This window comes from Anthonomus grandis, chromosome 1 (assembly GCF_022605725.1).
Source record: "Anthonomus grandis grandis chromosome 1, icAntGran1.3, whole genome shotgun sequence".
In the NCBI taxonomy this organism is placed as follows: Eukaryota; Metazoa; Arthropoda; class Insecta; order Coleoptera; family Curculionidae; genus Anthonomus; species Anthonomus grandis.
Window position 1 is genome coordinate 50,568,222 of NC_065546.1, and position 16,307 is coordinate 50,584,528.

The following is a 16,307-nucleotide window of genomic DNA, read 5'->3' on the forward strand; positions in this document are numbered from 1 at the left end:
ATTCAATAGCATTAAACAGAAGAAATCTTTTGTAAAAAGTAGATTTAAATGTAGGCATGATGAAGAATCCTTTATTTCTTATGTCTTTACCCCTAGGGATAAACTTATTTTTTAGTTTTATTATTAAAGAAGTTGATACTGGTACTGTAACAATCTTGTGTACAAAATTTGCTTAATGAAGCTTGCACCTATTTGACACTTATTATATATTAAGCCATTTAGTTTCTTTTATTTTATGTGATATATGTTCATTCCTTTTAATACCATATATTAATCTGTAACAAGAATTTTGCATTTTTTGGATTCTTTCTTTTTCTACTAATCGAAGACATGGCATGTATATAAAATCACAGTACGAATAATGGCTCAGGATGAGACTTTTAATTTTTATTTTTTTAAATCTAAAATTAAGCGAATGTCTTTGGCTGTATATTAATTTAAGAGAAAGGAAAGATTTTTTATTTAAATGCTTAACGTGCTCGCTGTAACGTAAATTTTGATCGAGGATTATTCCAAGATTTTTAGCTGAAGTAACATAGGGGAGTTTTTAGCCATCTAACACAATATCAACGTTTTTCTTAATAATGTTGCTGTTTTTGTTATTGGCATTACATAAAAGTTTTGACTTGCTTGAATTAAGTTGCAAATTATGCTGATAAGATAATGTTCTAATAGTTTCCAAGTCCAGATTGACCTTCTGCGCCGCATCGACATAGTTAGATGTGTCAAAATTGTATACAAGCTGTGTGTCGTCCGCGAAAGCAGTGACTGTGCAGTAACTAGTAGATTAAAGAATATCAGCAGTATAAAATATAAAAAGTAGCGGAGACAGAATTGATCCTTGGGGCACACCAGATCGAATTTTTATAGTTTCAGAGCAACGTGTATTGTACGAAACTTTTTGGGATCGATCACTCAGAAAAGAAGAAATAATGTTTACAGACTCATCCCTAAACCCCTAATAGTGAAGTTTGGCGCAAAGAAGTGAATGGTCCAAAGTGTCGAAAGCCTTTGAATAGTCTAATAAGACCAAAAGGCTGGCCAGTCCCTTATCATTTGAGTCGATAATGCTATTTGTAACCGATGCTAGGGCAGTAGATGTATTAGAGTTTTTGAGGAAGCCACATTGGTTATCCGGAATAATATGATGATCGGTCACAAACGCATTCAATCTGATCGTATAAGATTTTTTCAAATACCTTTGAAAGTGCTGGCAAAATGCTTACAATTCGAAGATCTGATAAAGATGCAGGATACCTAATTTTTGCTAATGGTTTGCCAATTGCTGTTTTCCAGGAATTGGGAAAATATTGTTGTTCAATACAGCAATTGACTATATGTAGAATCTATGTGTCTAAGAAGGGGCTACATAACTTTAACATGGAAACAGGTAGATTATCCGTACCTTGCGCATTTGTTTTTATTGAGTGTAAAACTTTATGGATAGCTTCTGTAGTGGAAAGAGTAAAATTAAAAGATAAGTTTTCGTTCCAAGTATTATTTTTGTAAAAGTTGATTTTTTCAGTATCTTTGGTAAAAACATTCTGTAGAAATGATCCAAAATAATTATTTATAGAATCAGGGTTGGATAGATGAGAAGGCAAGTTGTAGCTGTTGGAAGTCGTAGCGCCAATGTTGGATAGAGATTTCCAGGTTTTAGATGGATTATTTTGAGCACATATGTATTCAATGTATTGTTTTTTAGCCTTTTTTACTATTTTAACTAGGTTGTTACGAAATTGGTTGTATAAGAGGCGATTTTTATTTGAGCGGTGTTATTTAAATTGTTGTAAAGCTAAGTTTCGTTTATTTTGTGCCGTTACGACCTCCTTATTAAGCCACGGAGACGGTTTTTTTGAGACTTTAACCTCCCTTAATGGCACATGGACTTCAAAAACGGCTAAAATTGTTTCATTAAGTATTTTAATTTTTTCGTCGATATTATGAGTTTGCAAAATTTTAAACCAATTTGCTCTATGCAAGTCATGTTCAAATGCGCGTATATCGAAATTTTTATAACACCTATATTTAATTTTTGGTGGCGGCTTACATGTTTTGAAATTAATTTCTAAGAATTTAATCACAAAAGCTTTTATAAATGATTGCTTCACTTAAATAACTCTACATATAGCACGTTTTCTTGCTTCCTCATATATTTTTGCTTTGAATTTTTATTTTTAAATGTGTCTAGTATTTCCTTCTTTTAGTAAAATATACGGTATATATTCTCTATTGAAACTTAATATAGCTAGTTACGAAATAAGATTCCTCTTTAAAAAATTATAATTTTTCATCACAATCTATGCATTACTAAAATGATTAGTAATCAGCATTTCTCACCAAATAAGAATGTGGCTGTAAAAATTGCTAAAATAGTTGTCCTCAGTTAGAAATACTAAAAGAATGGCACTAATTAACAAATTTCTTTTGATCAATCTTCATAGAAATCAAACACTAAACTATAATTAATATGTGCAAAGTACCGAGGGGCGATAAAAAATTCAAAACCTACTTCAATGAGCATCCTTTATATTAATTCTATACCTAAGGAGTTTATCATCTTTTAATCACCTTTGCCTTTAAATCGATATGCGAAACAGTAATTACATAATTTCTAGGAAAATTAAATTTTAGCAATACATGTAACATTATCTTAACATAATAAATAAGCAATGATTAACAAAGCAATGTAATTAATGTTTAACTAAACACAACTATTAGATTAAGGCCTCCTAAGTAAAGCGCGCACGTGGGCCGAACATGGTGAGGTTAATGAGTCATTTTTGACCTATTGAGTGTTAAACTATCACGTAGATATAGCATTACTCCCGATTTAGGTGAATTAACTAGATTAAAATATGCTTAAACAGAATACCGTCTAAATCACTAAACAGTTTTACCATTAACCAACCAAAACTAAACACTTTATTTTATTATCGACACGTGTTTCGCTAAGTAACATCGCATCTTCGAGAAAAGATGCGATTCAACGGTGCTAAAAAAATGAAATCGGTAAATGTGTAAGCAAATAGTTGTCTAGTACGAAAATGTCTAGAAATAATGAATATTTTATTTACGCCAAACTTTGGTATGTCAAATGGCTACCCCATGGTGTGATACATTATTTTAAAGGGTTATGCTATCAATGGTTGTAAAAAAAAATAAATTTGATTGACCCAGAAGCAATTAAAGTGTAAATCCGTAGGGTAGAAAAACAAATTTAATTAGTTTAACAAATTTATTTTATTAAATGTTCAAAATGCGCGCCGTTATTAGCAAGACAATAAAAAAGCCTATTTTCAAACTCCTTACGAACATTGGCAAGGGTCTGCCCGCTAATTTCTCTGCATTCTTGAAATATTCTATTTTTTAAATTCTCAATACTTTCAGGTGGGGTTTTATAAACTTTGCTTTCTAAGTAGCCCCAAAAAAAAAAAGTCTAGTGGGGTTAGGTCCGGAGACCGCGCAGGCCATTCGATTGCACCACGTCTGCCAATCCACTTTTCTCGAAAATTTTCATCAAGCCACTCTCGAACTACCAAAGTGTAGTGCGCGGGAGCTCCATCCTGCTGAAAATGTATATTATTTTCATTCAATAATATAGCACCATGTTGATCTACTTGATTTTCTTTGATTTACTTTGATAATGGAAGGGTATGTTGCATTTTCTAAAAGGTTTAAATAAATTTCGCCAGTCAAATTTTCTTTCAAAAAAAATGGCCCGATTATTTCATTCCCATAAATTCCTGCCCAAACATTAATTTTTTGGGGATATTGGGTATAGCCTTCCCGAAAAACATGCGGATTTTCATTATCCCAGTATCTACAGTTATGTCTGTCCACTAGGCCATTAAAAAAAAAAGTATTCATTTAAAATACCAAAGTTTGGCGTAAATAAAATATTCATTATTTCTAGACATTTTCGCTAACAATTTGCTTACACATTTACTGATTTCATTTTTTTTTGGTACCGTTGAATAGAGAATTTTACGCTGCTTACTATGATGTATCACACGATGGGGGTTGCCATTTGACATATTAAAGTGAGGTTAGCTGGAGGTGAGGAGGTGATTGACAGAACTTCAGAAAATGCATAATTAAACGTCCTCCTATATATCTAAATTAGATAGATATCATCTATTTCTTTGATACAAATTACTTTCCCGATTTTCAACACAAAAGCATATTATTCGTCATCTTAATAATAGCATTTAGGTCAGACAAACCATATCATTATTTTGGGTATTATATGAATATATATTCTATGAATCTATTTCCTTATAAAATGGATGTATAATCTTTATAAATACGGGTGATCCTGTTAAGCCTCAAAGCTACAACAAAATTATATAATTTACCGTTTGTCATTAAATTTAAATCATATTATACCCAGTTTAGTATTTCTCCTTTCGGTCTTCTTCTCTTACTCTCATTTTTCTTCATCATAGTTAATTTATCCCTTTGATCATCTAATTTCTTCTATTTTTATCTTTAGAATGCTATATCTCATTTTCATTTGATCAACCTTTTCTCCTTCTCTTTTACTATCTCTGTCTTACTTTTTTGTGTATTACTACTACTATTTTACTGTGAAAAATTTCTTGTTCTTTTCCACAGAAAGTGTTCTCTTTCTTTCCCTTCACATTTAAACAATCATGTACCTTTCTCTTTTCTTGCAGCTGTTTCAGTCTCTTTTGCTATTATTATCTCTCTTTGGGAACAAATTACTTTTTTTACATAAAAAGCTTGCTTTAAAAAAACTTTTTACAGATTTTTGTAATAAACAAATTAATTTATAATTTTACTATTTACAAGATCTACAAACAAAACAGAATTCAATACCAGCTACAATTGCTTAAATTTTTTTTATATAACCACAGCATAATATACCGTTTAAGAATTCATGCACATCCACATCAATCAGTATAATATTGACCTAAATCTTTTATTCTTGACGAATCAAAAGTCTTCTATTTAGATTAAAGTTATAAAAAATCTAAATATCTTAAAAACCAGTATCGTAAAAGCTTTCCATAAATAACGTTAAATATATGATGTAGCAGAAAGGTTGCATCATAAAATATTAATATTTTTGCTATTTAATTTTAACGAACCTACTCGTAAATCACTTCTAGGGATAATTTTATTCATCTTATTCTTATTTATTTTACAGCTACGGCTTTCCAACTTGGTAAAAGAGAATTACCATAAAGTTTTTCAAGGAAAACAATTTAAAGGTCGGTGAAATATTGCTAATTAAAAAGGCAGTTTTTGTTAGCGTAACACTGCCGGTTTTAATAAAATTCTGAAAAAGAAAACTATTTAATTTAAATTGATGGTGTACTTTTTTGGTGGTTATACGTGGTTTTACTAAAGGGTATCGTAATGGGTCCTATGAAAATTTCAATAAAACAACTTGATTAAGAATTTAATAATCAAATCAAACTTTTAAAAAATCAGCAAGTGATTCAATGAATAATAGCGAGAATTAATTTTAAAAGGAAATCCCTTAAAACCTTTTTTAAAAATACGGTAATAAAATATAAAATACTGACATAATTATTTGCCAAAGAAACAAAAATCAAATATCACTGTCAAAGTGTGAAATTTTCAGTAAATTGGTATGCATTTCGATTTTAAAAATATTCTTCTTTGTCTCTGGTATTTATTATTCCATACTAGACCATTACGTTCTGTTTTATTTTCTTCTTAATCTACCTTGTTTGAGCCAATATTTTTTCAATTTTGTAGGACAAATAGTAAACGGATTATTTAAGCTACATTTCGTAAAACTTGCATTCGCGAAAACTTTTTTTATTTTTAGACCAGGAATTCCCTTAACACGTTTTGAATTAATAATGTTTATTATTGACTTGTTTTCTGCTCTGTTCCCAGCCATATATTTTTATTATAATTTTATTTTTAGTGATGAAAATTGTTGTTGGGGATTATTTATTACTATAGCAGCAGATGCGTTTAATAATTATTGCTTTACTGGTTTTGTAAGTCTGGAAATAGCTGGGTCCACACTAATTTTATTTACAGTTCAGTTATTAACCGAGCAGGGTATATGTTAACATGTTTTCCTTTGGTTTCTGGTGCTGATTTTCTGGCTTTGCTTCTCGAATATTATCCGCAGCCGTAACCGCTTGTATAAAAAATGCTTACTTTTGACATTCTTCTTCTTCGTTCTTATTTTAATTTATAATTTAATTTTTTTGTATATTTTTACCGATAAGCTGCCTAAGCTAGATCATAGAAATTTGGAAAACTAGTTTTAATGATAAATGTTAGTTACTTATAATTTGATTATGCTTTATGATTCACTACCTGATTTCACCACTGTTTAAGAGTGTTGAGAGTAACGCTCAAGGCATACTTTAATTCCTTTAGGAAAAATTAGAGAATAGATACCGTCAAATGCCTAGGTTAAATGGAAAGGATTTTGTGCATTATTAACGTACACAACTCGCTACATAAGCTAAGATCCTTGTCAATAATGCTGTCGTAATACCAACTTCAACTAGACCTAAGACCTAAACAACCTGTTAAAGATATATAAAAGCCATTAAAAATATCACCATTAAAGAAAGAAAGAAATAATCGACGAACAAGAATCAGTATATTAAAAGAAATCTGCTCTATTAGTATTGAGGCAATAATCATCAAACACCAATTACAATGGATAGATCAAAAAGGTCGCATGCTAGATACACGACTGCTAGAGAATATCTTTTGCTGCCAAATAAAAGAAAGATAAATAAAATATAGAAATGTTGATCAGCATACAATTTAGTGAGTGCTATATTAAAAATATAATCATGCCCATTTAAATTATGCATAAGTTATTATACATGTAATGTAACTTTGAAAAGAGGAAAAGAATATATTTTGATTATTTTAATATTTTGTTTTATATTTACTAAAAACAAACTAATAGTAAATAGTATTTTAGTTCACATGAATTAATAAGAAGACATTTTTTGGTAATTTACAATAGAGGATAAAAAAAGTTGCTTTATTCACAAAAAAAAATACGTGCATAGAAAAATAAAGGAAGCAAAGAAAATAATCAGTAATCATAAAAATTGCAATGAAATTCTTTTTCTACTGCCCCGGTGAAAATAATGAATTGTTTAGATGAAGTATCCCTTACTCAGAAAACTCGATTAAATTCTCGTATTAATTAATCAGTAAAAATTCAGATCTAAGAGAAAACTACAGACCCTATATAAAATATTTTTCTAGAAAAAAATACAAACGAAAAAAGACTTTTCTAGCGTTAAATACATAAAATCACAGCACAGTACGGGCCAGAAACGCCACCATTAGAGCCGGACGCAAAAATGCCTTTGTCCCTTTACCATTTTAATGGTTTTTAACTACCGGGTCAAAGATACTCGAAAACAAAGAGCGTAAATGAGATAAAAAGCCAGATATTGCGTCTATTGTGCCGGTTAAACGAGACACACATTTCCGGTATTTTAACGAAAAAAACGTGTAGCAAACCCCATACGATCCATAAATTACTTTTACGGTTCACTAAGCGTTATCTCTGTGGTTTGTTGGGTAAACCTTTATATTGCCACCGCTGTATTATCAAAAATTTGTGCTAAATTTAGTTTTTTTTTTCTGGGGGACAGCTAATGTCTTTATTTCGCTCGAATTTTGTTTCCTTATATTTTATGTAATAAATAGTAAGATAGTGTTTCATGATTTAAATGAAGATGTAAATATATTTTTCTGACTTATGGGTTTAGGTTTGCTAGATTGTGGAAGATAATATTTCAAAATGTTTTTTTTTAATGCTAAAAAAAACTACGAAATTCGGATGGTCATTATGATTATTAACTGACTTTAATTTTAAATAACTTGTTTATTATTTCATATTATTGTCTTTAATAGTTTTAGAAATATGTCACATTTTATTGAGTTAAATCGCTTGTTTTCATTTTTTACAAAATCTCATATAACCTTGAATCTTCTGGATGAAATTATTTTAAGATAACATACAATTGAAATGAAATCTTTCATACTTTTTTTTGGTACTTATGAGGCTAATTTGGTTTAGTATTAATAACTATCTACAAAAATAAATTTATTAAAATTTATTGGAGCAAATATTGTTACTAAATTCTAGTAATGATCTATATAAAAATCCACAGTATCTATTTTGGGTTCATTTCCCAGGACTTTCTCGGACTCCAGGTTTCTTTTTATTGGATATATTGTTTCACAAATATAAATTTTTTACCTTTAAGTATATTTAACTAGAAGAAAACATCTTTCGTAACATCATTATTTTTATTAATCCAATAAGTTCTCTAGAAAGTCCTAAATGGGTAGTATTTACCTTGAACATACGTTGAACCATGCGATATAAAGGCTGATTATAAAGACCGGTACTTTAGAAAACTGTTATTGTTTAATAAAAACAAATCATTTAATTATCCAGAAATTCTGCTTTAAAGTTTAGCGGCTGTTAGTTAAATAATGGCAACAAAATCACTTTAGAAGAGAAGATCATACCTTTTTTTTGAAAATTCACGTGCATATCTGCTTTATGCTAGTCACAGATGTATTAGTTGACTTTTAACAGTACGGATTTAAAAACAAATCTCTCTCATAAACGCCTTTAATCTGTTTAGGAAATTAATTAACCACTAAAAAAACTAGTGTAAAAAGTTGTAATTTTTATAGTTTTTTTTTAAATATAGGACAAAGTGCTAATAAAATATATTTCTCGGTTATGCCGTCTATGTGTATAACTTCGTTATTTATTATAAATAATGAGTTATTCGGAACATTGTTATCATTTGGTATATAAGAACAAAAATCCGCAAATGCATTTATTACATAAATAGATTTGTTCAGGAATTAAATATCGACTAATCTTCGAACGGAACAGAACTAAATACATACTTAATCTCTTGTTTAATATCGGCAAAATTCTAGAATCGCTTTGGATGTCTTTTTATATCCATCCTTATCATTAGAATATAATTACGACAACCAAGACTAATACCAAATTCAAATTCAAATCTTTATTATCCAAAATTAATACAATACAGTGTATGGAATTCGTCCATGTTCAAAGAAGCTAAAATTTCAAACATTATATACTTGAATCTATACTATCCCTAAACCTAGTTTACATACTCAAAGAAATTATTAAGCATATAAAACAGTAACATTAATAAATAAATACATTACAGCTAGTTATTACTCCGAATACGTTTTCCAACTCTGCGAAAAATATTCTCCTTGGATCCCCTTTACTATCATCCCATATTTTCCAACGTAATGACTGGAAGGAGGTATGAGCAATTACTACGGGCGTTCAACTGCACCAAGGAAAAAGGAAATGTCGATCGTCTGAATAAAGTTACTTCTCTGCTACAAATTTTGATACGCAATTATCAAAAAGCCTTTTACCCGGAAGAGGTATTAGCACTGGATGAGTCGCTTTTATTGCACCGAGGCAGATTGAGCTTTAGGCAATATATAAAAAATAAAGGTGCCAAATATGGAATTAAATTCTTTGAATTATGCTCTCCAAATAGGTACAATCATAACATTGAAATATATAAAGGAAAACAGGACGATGGAGAAGTTTCCAAGCTACTGGCATTGGTATTCAGACTAATGCAGCCGTTTTTAGATAAAGGTCATCACTTGATAATGGACAATTATTATAATAGCGTGGGATTGTCCAAAATTCTCCTTCGTAGAAAAACTCACACGACAGGTACTTTAAGATCAAATCGAAAACAAAACCCAAAAGTAGTTACGACAAAAAAACTCAAAAGAGGCGACCATATTTGGAAAAGAAATGGTAAAGTGTATGTCAGCAAATGGAAGGACAAGCGCAATGTTTTGTGCATTACTACCAAATTTCACCCAACGATGATAGAGGTTTCGAATTCTTATGGGAAAAAACTACAAAAGCCAAAAGAAATTAACGAATATAACATGAATATGTCAAGGGTAGACAGATGTGATCAGTTTACTTCCTATTATAGCTGCCCCAGAAAATCAATCAGATGGTACAAAAAGGTGATATTTCATTTGTTAGATGTTACAGTTATAAATAGTTTCTTGCTGTATCGAGATATCACAAAATCAAAAACAAATTTACTTCAATTTCGGGAGAGTATCATTAGGGGATTACTTGGGATTCCAAACAATTTGAGAGACGGAAGAAAACTGGTGAACCAAGGTGCAGCAAAAGCTGCAAAAGTTTCAGTCCCTGCGGCACACGTTACAGCTGAGGAGACAATTGTACCTGAAGTTCTACATGTCTTAGAAAAAATACCAGTCCCGCCCAACTCTAAACGCAAAAGTCATTTCCTGCGATGCCGGGAGTGTTCTAAGCATGACAAACGCGGGCAGACATCATGGAGATGTAAGGTTTGCGAAACGCATCCCCCATTGTGTGTCGGGCAATGCTTTGAAAATTGTCATTCCAATAAATGAATTTCGTTTTTTGTAATACCTATGTTATAAGCATATGAATTAATATTTTTGTAGTTTCTTACTTTTGTAAATAAAAACTTTTATTTTTATACATGATATATTATTTCGTAGTACCTATGCAACCTTTCAATAAATATATAGTCTGCATAAGCCGTCTTGTCCCTATAAAACGCAAGTTGTTATCCAAAGGGACAGGTCTGCAACAGCAGTCTGGCTGTTTCTTTACCAAAAAGGGTTAAGAATGTTACATCATAAAGTCGCTTGTCACTCCCATAATCTCCACTATATAATTATAATAATATTTCTCCTATTATAATAATATTTTTTTACCTCCTATACTAGCATTATATGCAACTCCAATTCCACATATATTGTTATAGGCTACTGCGGCGACTTCTCCAGCACACCTTGTTCCATGCTTATTATCGCCATTATCTTGTGGCATTGGATCATCGTCATTACCATTAATATCTGTGCTGGCTTGGGCATCCTGAAATAGATAAATAATACTTTAGTTGATTATTTGACTATAAATTTATATTATTTTTTTCACACACACACGATTTGTTTTATTTACTAGTTCCAGCATGTTGCTTGGGCAGCTCTTCTTGAGTGCCCTTAGTTTTTCCTTAGTAATTCCCTTAGTAAGTGTTCAATATTTTTAATCAATATAATACATCATAATTAGGTTAAAAAAAGTAATTAGGTAATGTCACCATACAATCTCAATACAATGTTTTTGTTATATACTGTATTCCTTTTAATTTTTTTATAAATTTTTTTAATTTATATAACTAGGAATTTTTTAAGACTTGCTAAAGAATTTTGATACCGAGGTATCAGTTAGAAATAAAGAGTTGGTTTTTTCTGAGAGTAAAATGTGCTCGAAATCTGAAGCAAATAGGTGAAAGTTAACTTTGTCCCATGTATTTTGATAGAAAAATAATAAATTGAAATATAAAAAGTGTTAGGATTTCCTAATTAATTATTTTCTTACAAACTCTTTGGCAACAGTAGTGGACTAATCCAATAATATCGCAAACGAATGACAAATTTAACAAATAAGATACTACAATTCTACAACTAAAAATTAACCAGGTATGTCGGTCAAGTTAATATTTTATGTTACAGTTAATATAAATAATATTAATAAATAATCATATACAGGGTGATTCAAAATTAAGTACAAAGATTTCAAGAGCGTATTTACCAGCCAAAAATAAAATAAGATCTTTTTTTCATATAATCGTATGTCCTAACTTGCTTCGTTTTCCAGATATAGAGTGTAAAACTTTTTTAATAAAATCGGTTTTTTATCAATTATTCAAAATGCTTTCAGCCGATTTAAATAAAATTTGGAAGGCTTATTTGTCATCAGAATAAAATAAATTTATTAATTCCAGTGGCTTTTCAGGGGGCTACCTACTTGATACGTATAGGTAAAATTATGGTACGTCACCGCTATTTTGACAATTTATCTTTTTTTTTAGATTAAGCGCTCAATACTGTAACTTTCTTGCCTCTTGAGTCTTACTTGTATCTAGCTTTGTTTCCAGAAAAAAATCAAAATCTGTGCCTGGTCCTATGAAAACAAATAATAAATTCGCATCGATTATTGACATTCATTTAACTTCTTTTCAAAATTTAACTTAGCCTAAGTAACAGAAACATACAAAAGTAGATTTTCATAACAAAAAAAAAAGAATTTTTTTTTATTAAAAAACTTTTACACTCTATATCTAGAAAACGAAACAAGTTAGGACATTCGTTTTTATGAAAAAAACTTCTTATTTCTGGCTGGTAAATACGCCTTTGCAATCTTTGCACTTAATTTTGAATCACCCTATATAAAGTAGATTAAGAAAAAGCGGTTAATTAAATAAAAGTTTTGATATTGTCGATTTTAATTATCAATATAACGAACACTAAGTTAATAAAACTGGTTATATATTTAAGGTCACACATGCATAAAAAAGTTCTTTATATAACCAAAATCCTATCTGAGGAAATCCTATATTTAGGAATTCTATATTCAGTTCTATTTACTATATATTACCGAACAATTTAGTCTAAATTGTTACCAACATTTTCCAAAGAAATGTTGATGAAGATGAGGTAATAATGAGAAAGATCACTTCCTTAATGAACAGAATTAATTTCAGATCCAATAGACTAGACTTTTTTCCTGAACAAACCGCTTCACAGTGGTGCGAAACAGCCAAGGAGCTGGCAAAAAATGAAAATCTCAATGAAATTTTTTGAAAATTTATATATTTAATAAATCTAATATAGCGGAAATAGAATTCGAAAACTGCTTCCAAACGTTCAAAAATGAGATGCACAAACAATTTTAAGGCCTAAAAAGGTCGGATCCGATGTTTGAATTTGGAAACAAAATGGATTTTATAGGATGGTACCCACTAAAAATATTGTGAGGCGCACGAAAATAAACCTGAACATTACGTTTTTTAAAAGTAAAATGTATATATTATTTTTTTATGATATCAAGCATTCGGTACAATATATCCTAACGTAGGACAACGCATTATATACTGAAGTATATCATGAAGTAACCATGACTAGTAATGAAAATTACTGGAACGGTTTAAGCTGGAACATACGCGCTTACTAATAATTCGCACTATGTTGATTAGTGCAATAGATTAGTCAAAATCATAGCTCTGAATATCTTTCCGATTATTAACAATATTTATAGCAGCATCAAGTATTCAAAATAATCATTCATTACTCTCAAAGAGACTTAAGTGTATGACCAACGGAGGGAAAAAAGTAAACTCAAAGTCCAAGTCTCATAAATCAGCGTCTATTAAAGGCTACGCGTTTCGCCGCATTAGGGCATCATCAGACCTATCGAAATACAAAAACCACACACTGATTTACACTAACATAAATAAAAAAATTAAAATAAAATACGTTTACACCATCGTGTATCGTTATTGACTCCATCTTTAATAGACGCTAATTTATGAGACTTGGACTTGTTTATTTTTTTCCCTTCGTTGGTCAGTATTAAGTATTATGTGAACGGCACCAAAAAATTTTCAAAGTTGCAATAGCTAACCAGTTAGTGGCTCGCTGGTTTTTGCTGTAGATTTTCGCAACCTGAACTGCCAAATTTTCGCGAGTTCCCTTTATGTGTTTGTTTCGGTACTCCTGTGCATCTTCAGATGGTAGCCCGATTATCAAAAAAAAACAGCATCAATGATGACGTGATCGTTTACTGGTAGAATGCCCCAAACTTAAAAGCGGACAACGAATGGCGACGATCTGTGTGGCTTTTTGTATATGTCAATATTTCGACGATCTATCAAAATTTTGGTGATGTCCTACTGCAGTCTAACAATAATAAATCAGTATCATAGAAAGTTCTATCAGGTTGCACCCAAATCTTAACTCATTAATAATTACAAAAAATTATAATTTTGGTTAAGGATTGGTTATACTTGTTCAGCAGTTTCAAAAATTTAAATTCCTTAAACCGCAACTTTAAGATGCTCACACTACAAATAAATTTCGGATGTTCTTCAAGAAAACAATAAAAGCTTATTAGTACAATACCACACAACCGTCTCACAACATCATTTTTTATTCATATGCTAATATCTGCTGAAACTTACTTTTAGAACTACTCTGTCATATTATAAATACAGGAACAATAAAAAGCATTTCATATTTGGTAAACGAGCAACAAATAATGCTCCTTTAAAAATATGGATTAGCAAGATCGACATGCGCAAAGAAGAACATAAATAAATTTTAGTTATACCTACGTCGAAATTGTTTACATAATTTTTAATTTTTTGCATCTTCGGACCACTGTGCCCCTTATCATTTTATACAATACTGATTCAGACATATAGCCTCATTTTCTGATTTTCTAGTTATATCATTGATTGTACTGCCAAACCCATTCCGATGCATCATTTGTTAGCTTTACTTGTGTATATAACAAATCAACATTCATGTCACCCACGAGTATATAGACAATATCTTCTTTGAATATTACACTGTTTTGAGGTATTTTATTCAAATTTTCATAGATATTTGTCGATCGCAGTTTAAGAAAGCCATCTATATGTAATGATAAAGCTTTTACTGTTTTTTTACTGTTTGAGCAATTTTTTAACAAATATCTGATAAAACCCGAAAATTAATATAAATTCATCACACTTATTTAAAGTACTATTATTAAAAAATACTGTGCATTTAGAAATACTAAAATTAATCTGACAGTTAAGTCTAAGAAGACCAAAATCCAGTAGTTTTTGCTGAAAAAAAAACATGTTCCTATTAACCAAATTTTAAAAAAACGACAACGAAAAAGACATCACTAATCTTGCACATTTCCCAAATGTTACATTTAACTTCTGATAAGACCCGGTATAAAAAATTACTCAAAGACCTAAATATACCCATCTTATAGCAAATTTAATTCATTTTCAGATGATATATCTAAATTTTATGTGGTGGTAAGAATAACAGAGATATTCTTGTTTATATGAAAAAAAAACAAAGAAATTTGATAAAATCAAAAAATATTAAATACCAGAAGAACTAACCACTTTTCGAAAAAATGTTATACGACCTTTTTGTTGCAAATGACTTGTATAGTTACCTTTTAAAGTTTGGCCGTTTTTTATAGTAGACACCCTGTATATAATTTATTGTAAGTATGACAAAGTATTCTGGTGTTCTTTTCATTCCTAGAATTAAAAAAAAAAACGAGCTTGGCACCTATTCATATTCGAATGTCCTTGGCCCAGCATTTAATGTTCCTGACTAGTAAATCCCTGGACCGAATATGACTACGAATATTCCCAACTTGGTCACTTGTGTTTGATTATCAGTGCAGATTTGTGTATCCTTGCCCCTCACATTGTTAAGGTACGGTACATTGCAGTTAATCTCATTTGAGTAATAAGTCCAATTTACCAATTCCATAATCCTGAGTGCCGCTGCGGGTGTGGTTCCAATCCAAAGATTCCTATCAAAGTCTCTGTCTGCTACGTAATCCAGGACAATATAGGTAAGCTTTCGTATTAGTATAGCTTTATATAGGTTAATATTAGTTGACTAATTGCTGCTTTTCACTGCATAAATATGTTTATCAGCTGCTTCAGTTCACACCCCTACATCTCGATGATCCATAAAGTTTAGTTAACTTTTACAAATAATAATTCTGGAAAATCCGTTTTCATTTAATAATAGTGTTAAATCCTCAAAAGTTTATAAGCTCTCGACAGTTAAAATGCTTAAGAGTAATTTAACGGCTAACATAATATTTTATGTTTAATTATGTACATAAATCAGGGCTGCTTGTTTCACCTAATTGACTATTAGAATTGCATTATGTTTACACTGCTTCTAGCAAACGTGCAAACATTTCGCTCATAAATTATGGCAGGCGAAGGTCGTTAAAGTGTTCCAGCGAACCGTCGTCCTTAACTTTTCATGGCGCTATAAACGGACTTGATAACTACGGCTTTTCTTGATGGCAAATGCATTTTTTATTAGCTGTCTGTAATCGGGATGTATGTGTACTATATAAAAAACCTTTTACGGTTCGTCAAGTTTAACGATTTATGTAAAACTATAACGCCGCCTTTTAGAAATTTATCCTCAATTTTATGCGGTACATAAATTTTGTATATACTGTAATTATATTACAGCCTGATCTGGAAAATGAATCCCAAAGGTAGTAAATATTTCAATATTGCGTTTCGACTTTAATACATATTCTGTACAACTCGACATTAACAAAACCGTGGTATGCAGCATCCAGAAAATTGGCTATTATTGCAGCGTCTCCA

At 30.5% G+C, this 16,307-nt stretch overlaps 1 protein-coding gene across 4 annotated transcripts in view; it reads right to left on the reverse strand.

Annotated features, from left to right (window-relative positions):
* Nucleotides 1-16,307, reverse strand: part of LOC126739140 (furin-like protease 2) — a 969,288-nt gene that overhangs the window by 39,671 nt on the left and 913,310 nt on the right. For all 4 annotated transcript variants that reach the window (XM_050444697.1, XM_050444683.1, XM_050444705.1 and 1 more), the window contains one exon: nt 10,807-10,966. In XM_050444697.1, the coding sequence (XP_050300654.1) occupies nt 10,807-10,966 (160 nt within the window). The remainder of the gene's footprint in view (nt 1-10,806; nt 10,967-16,307) is intronic.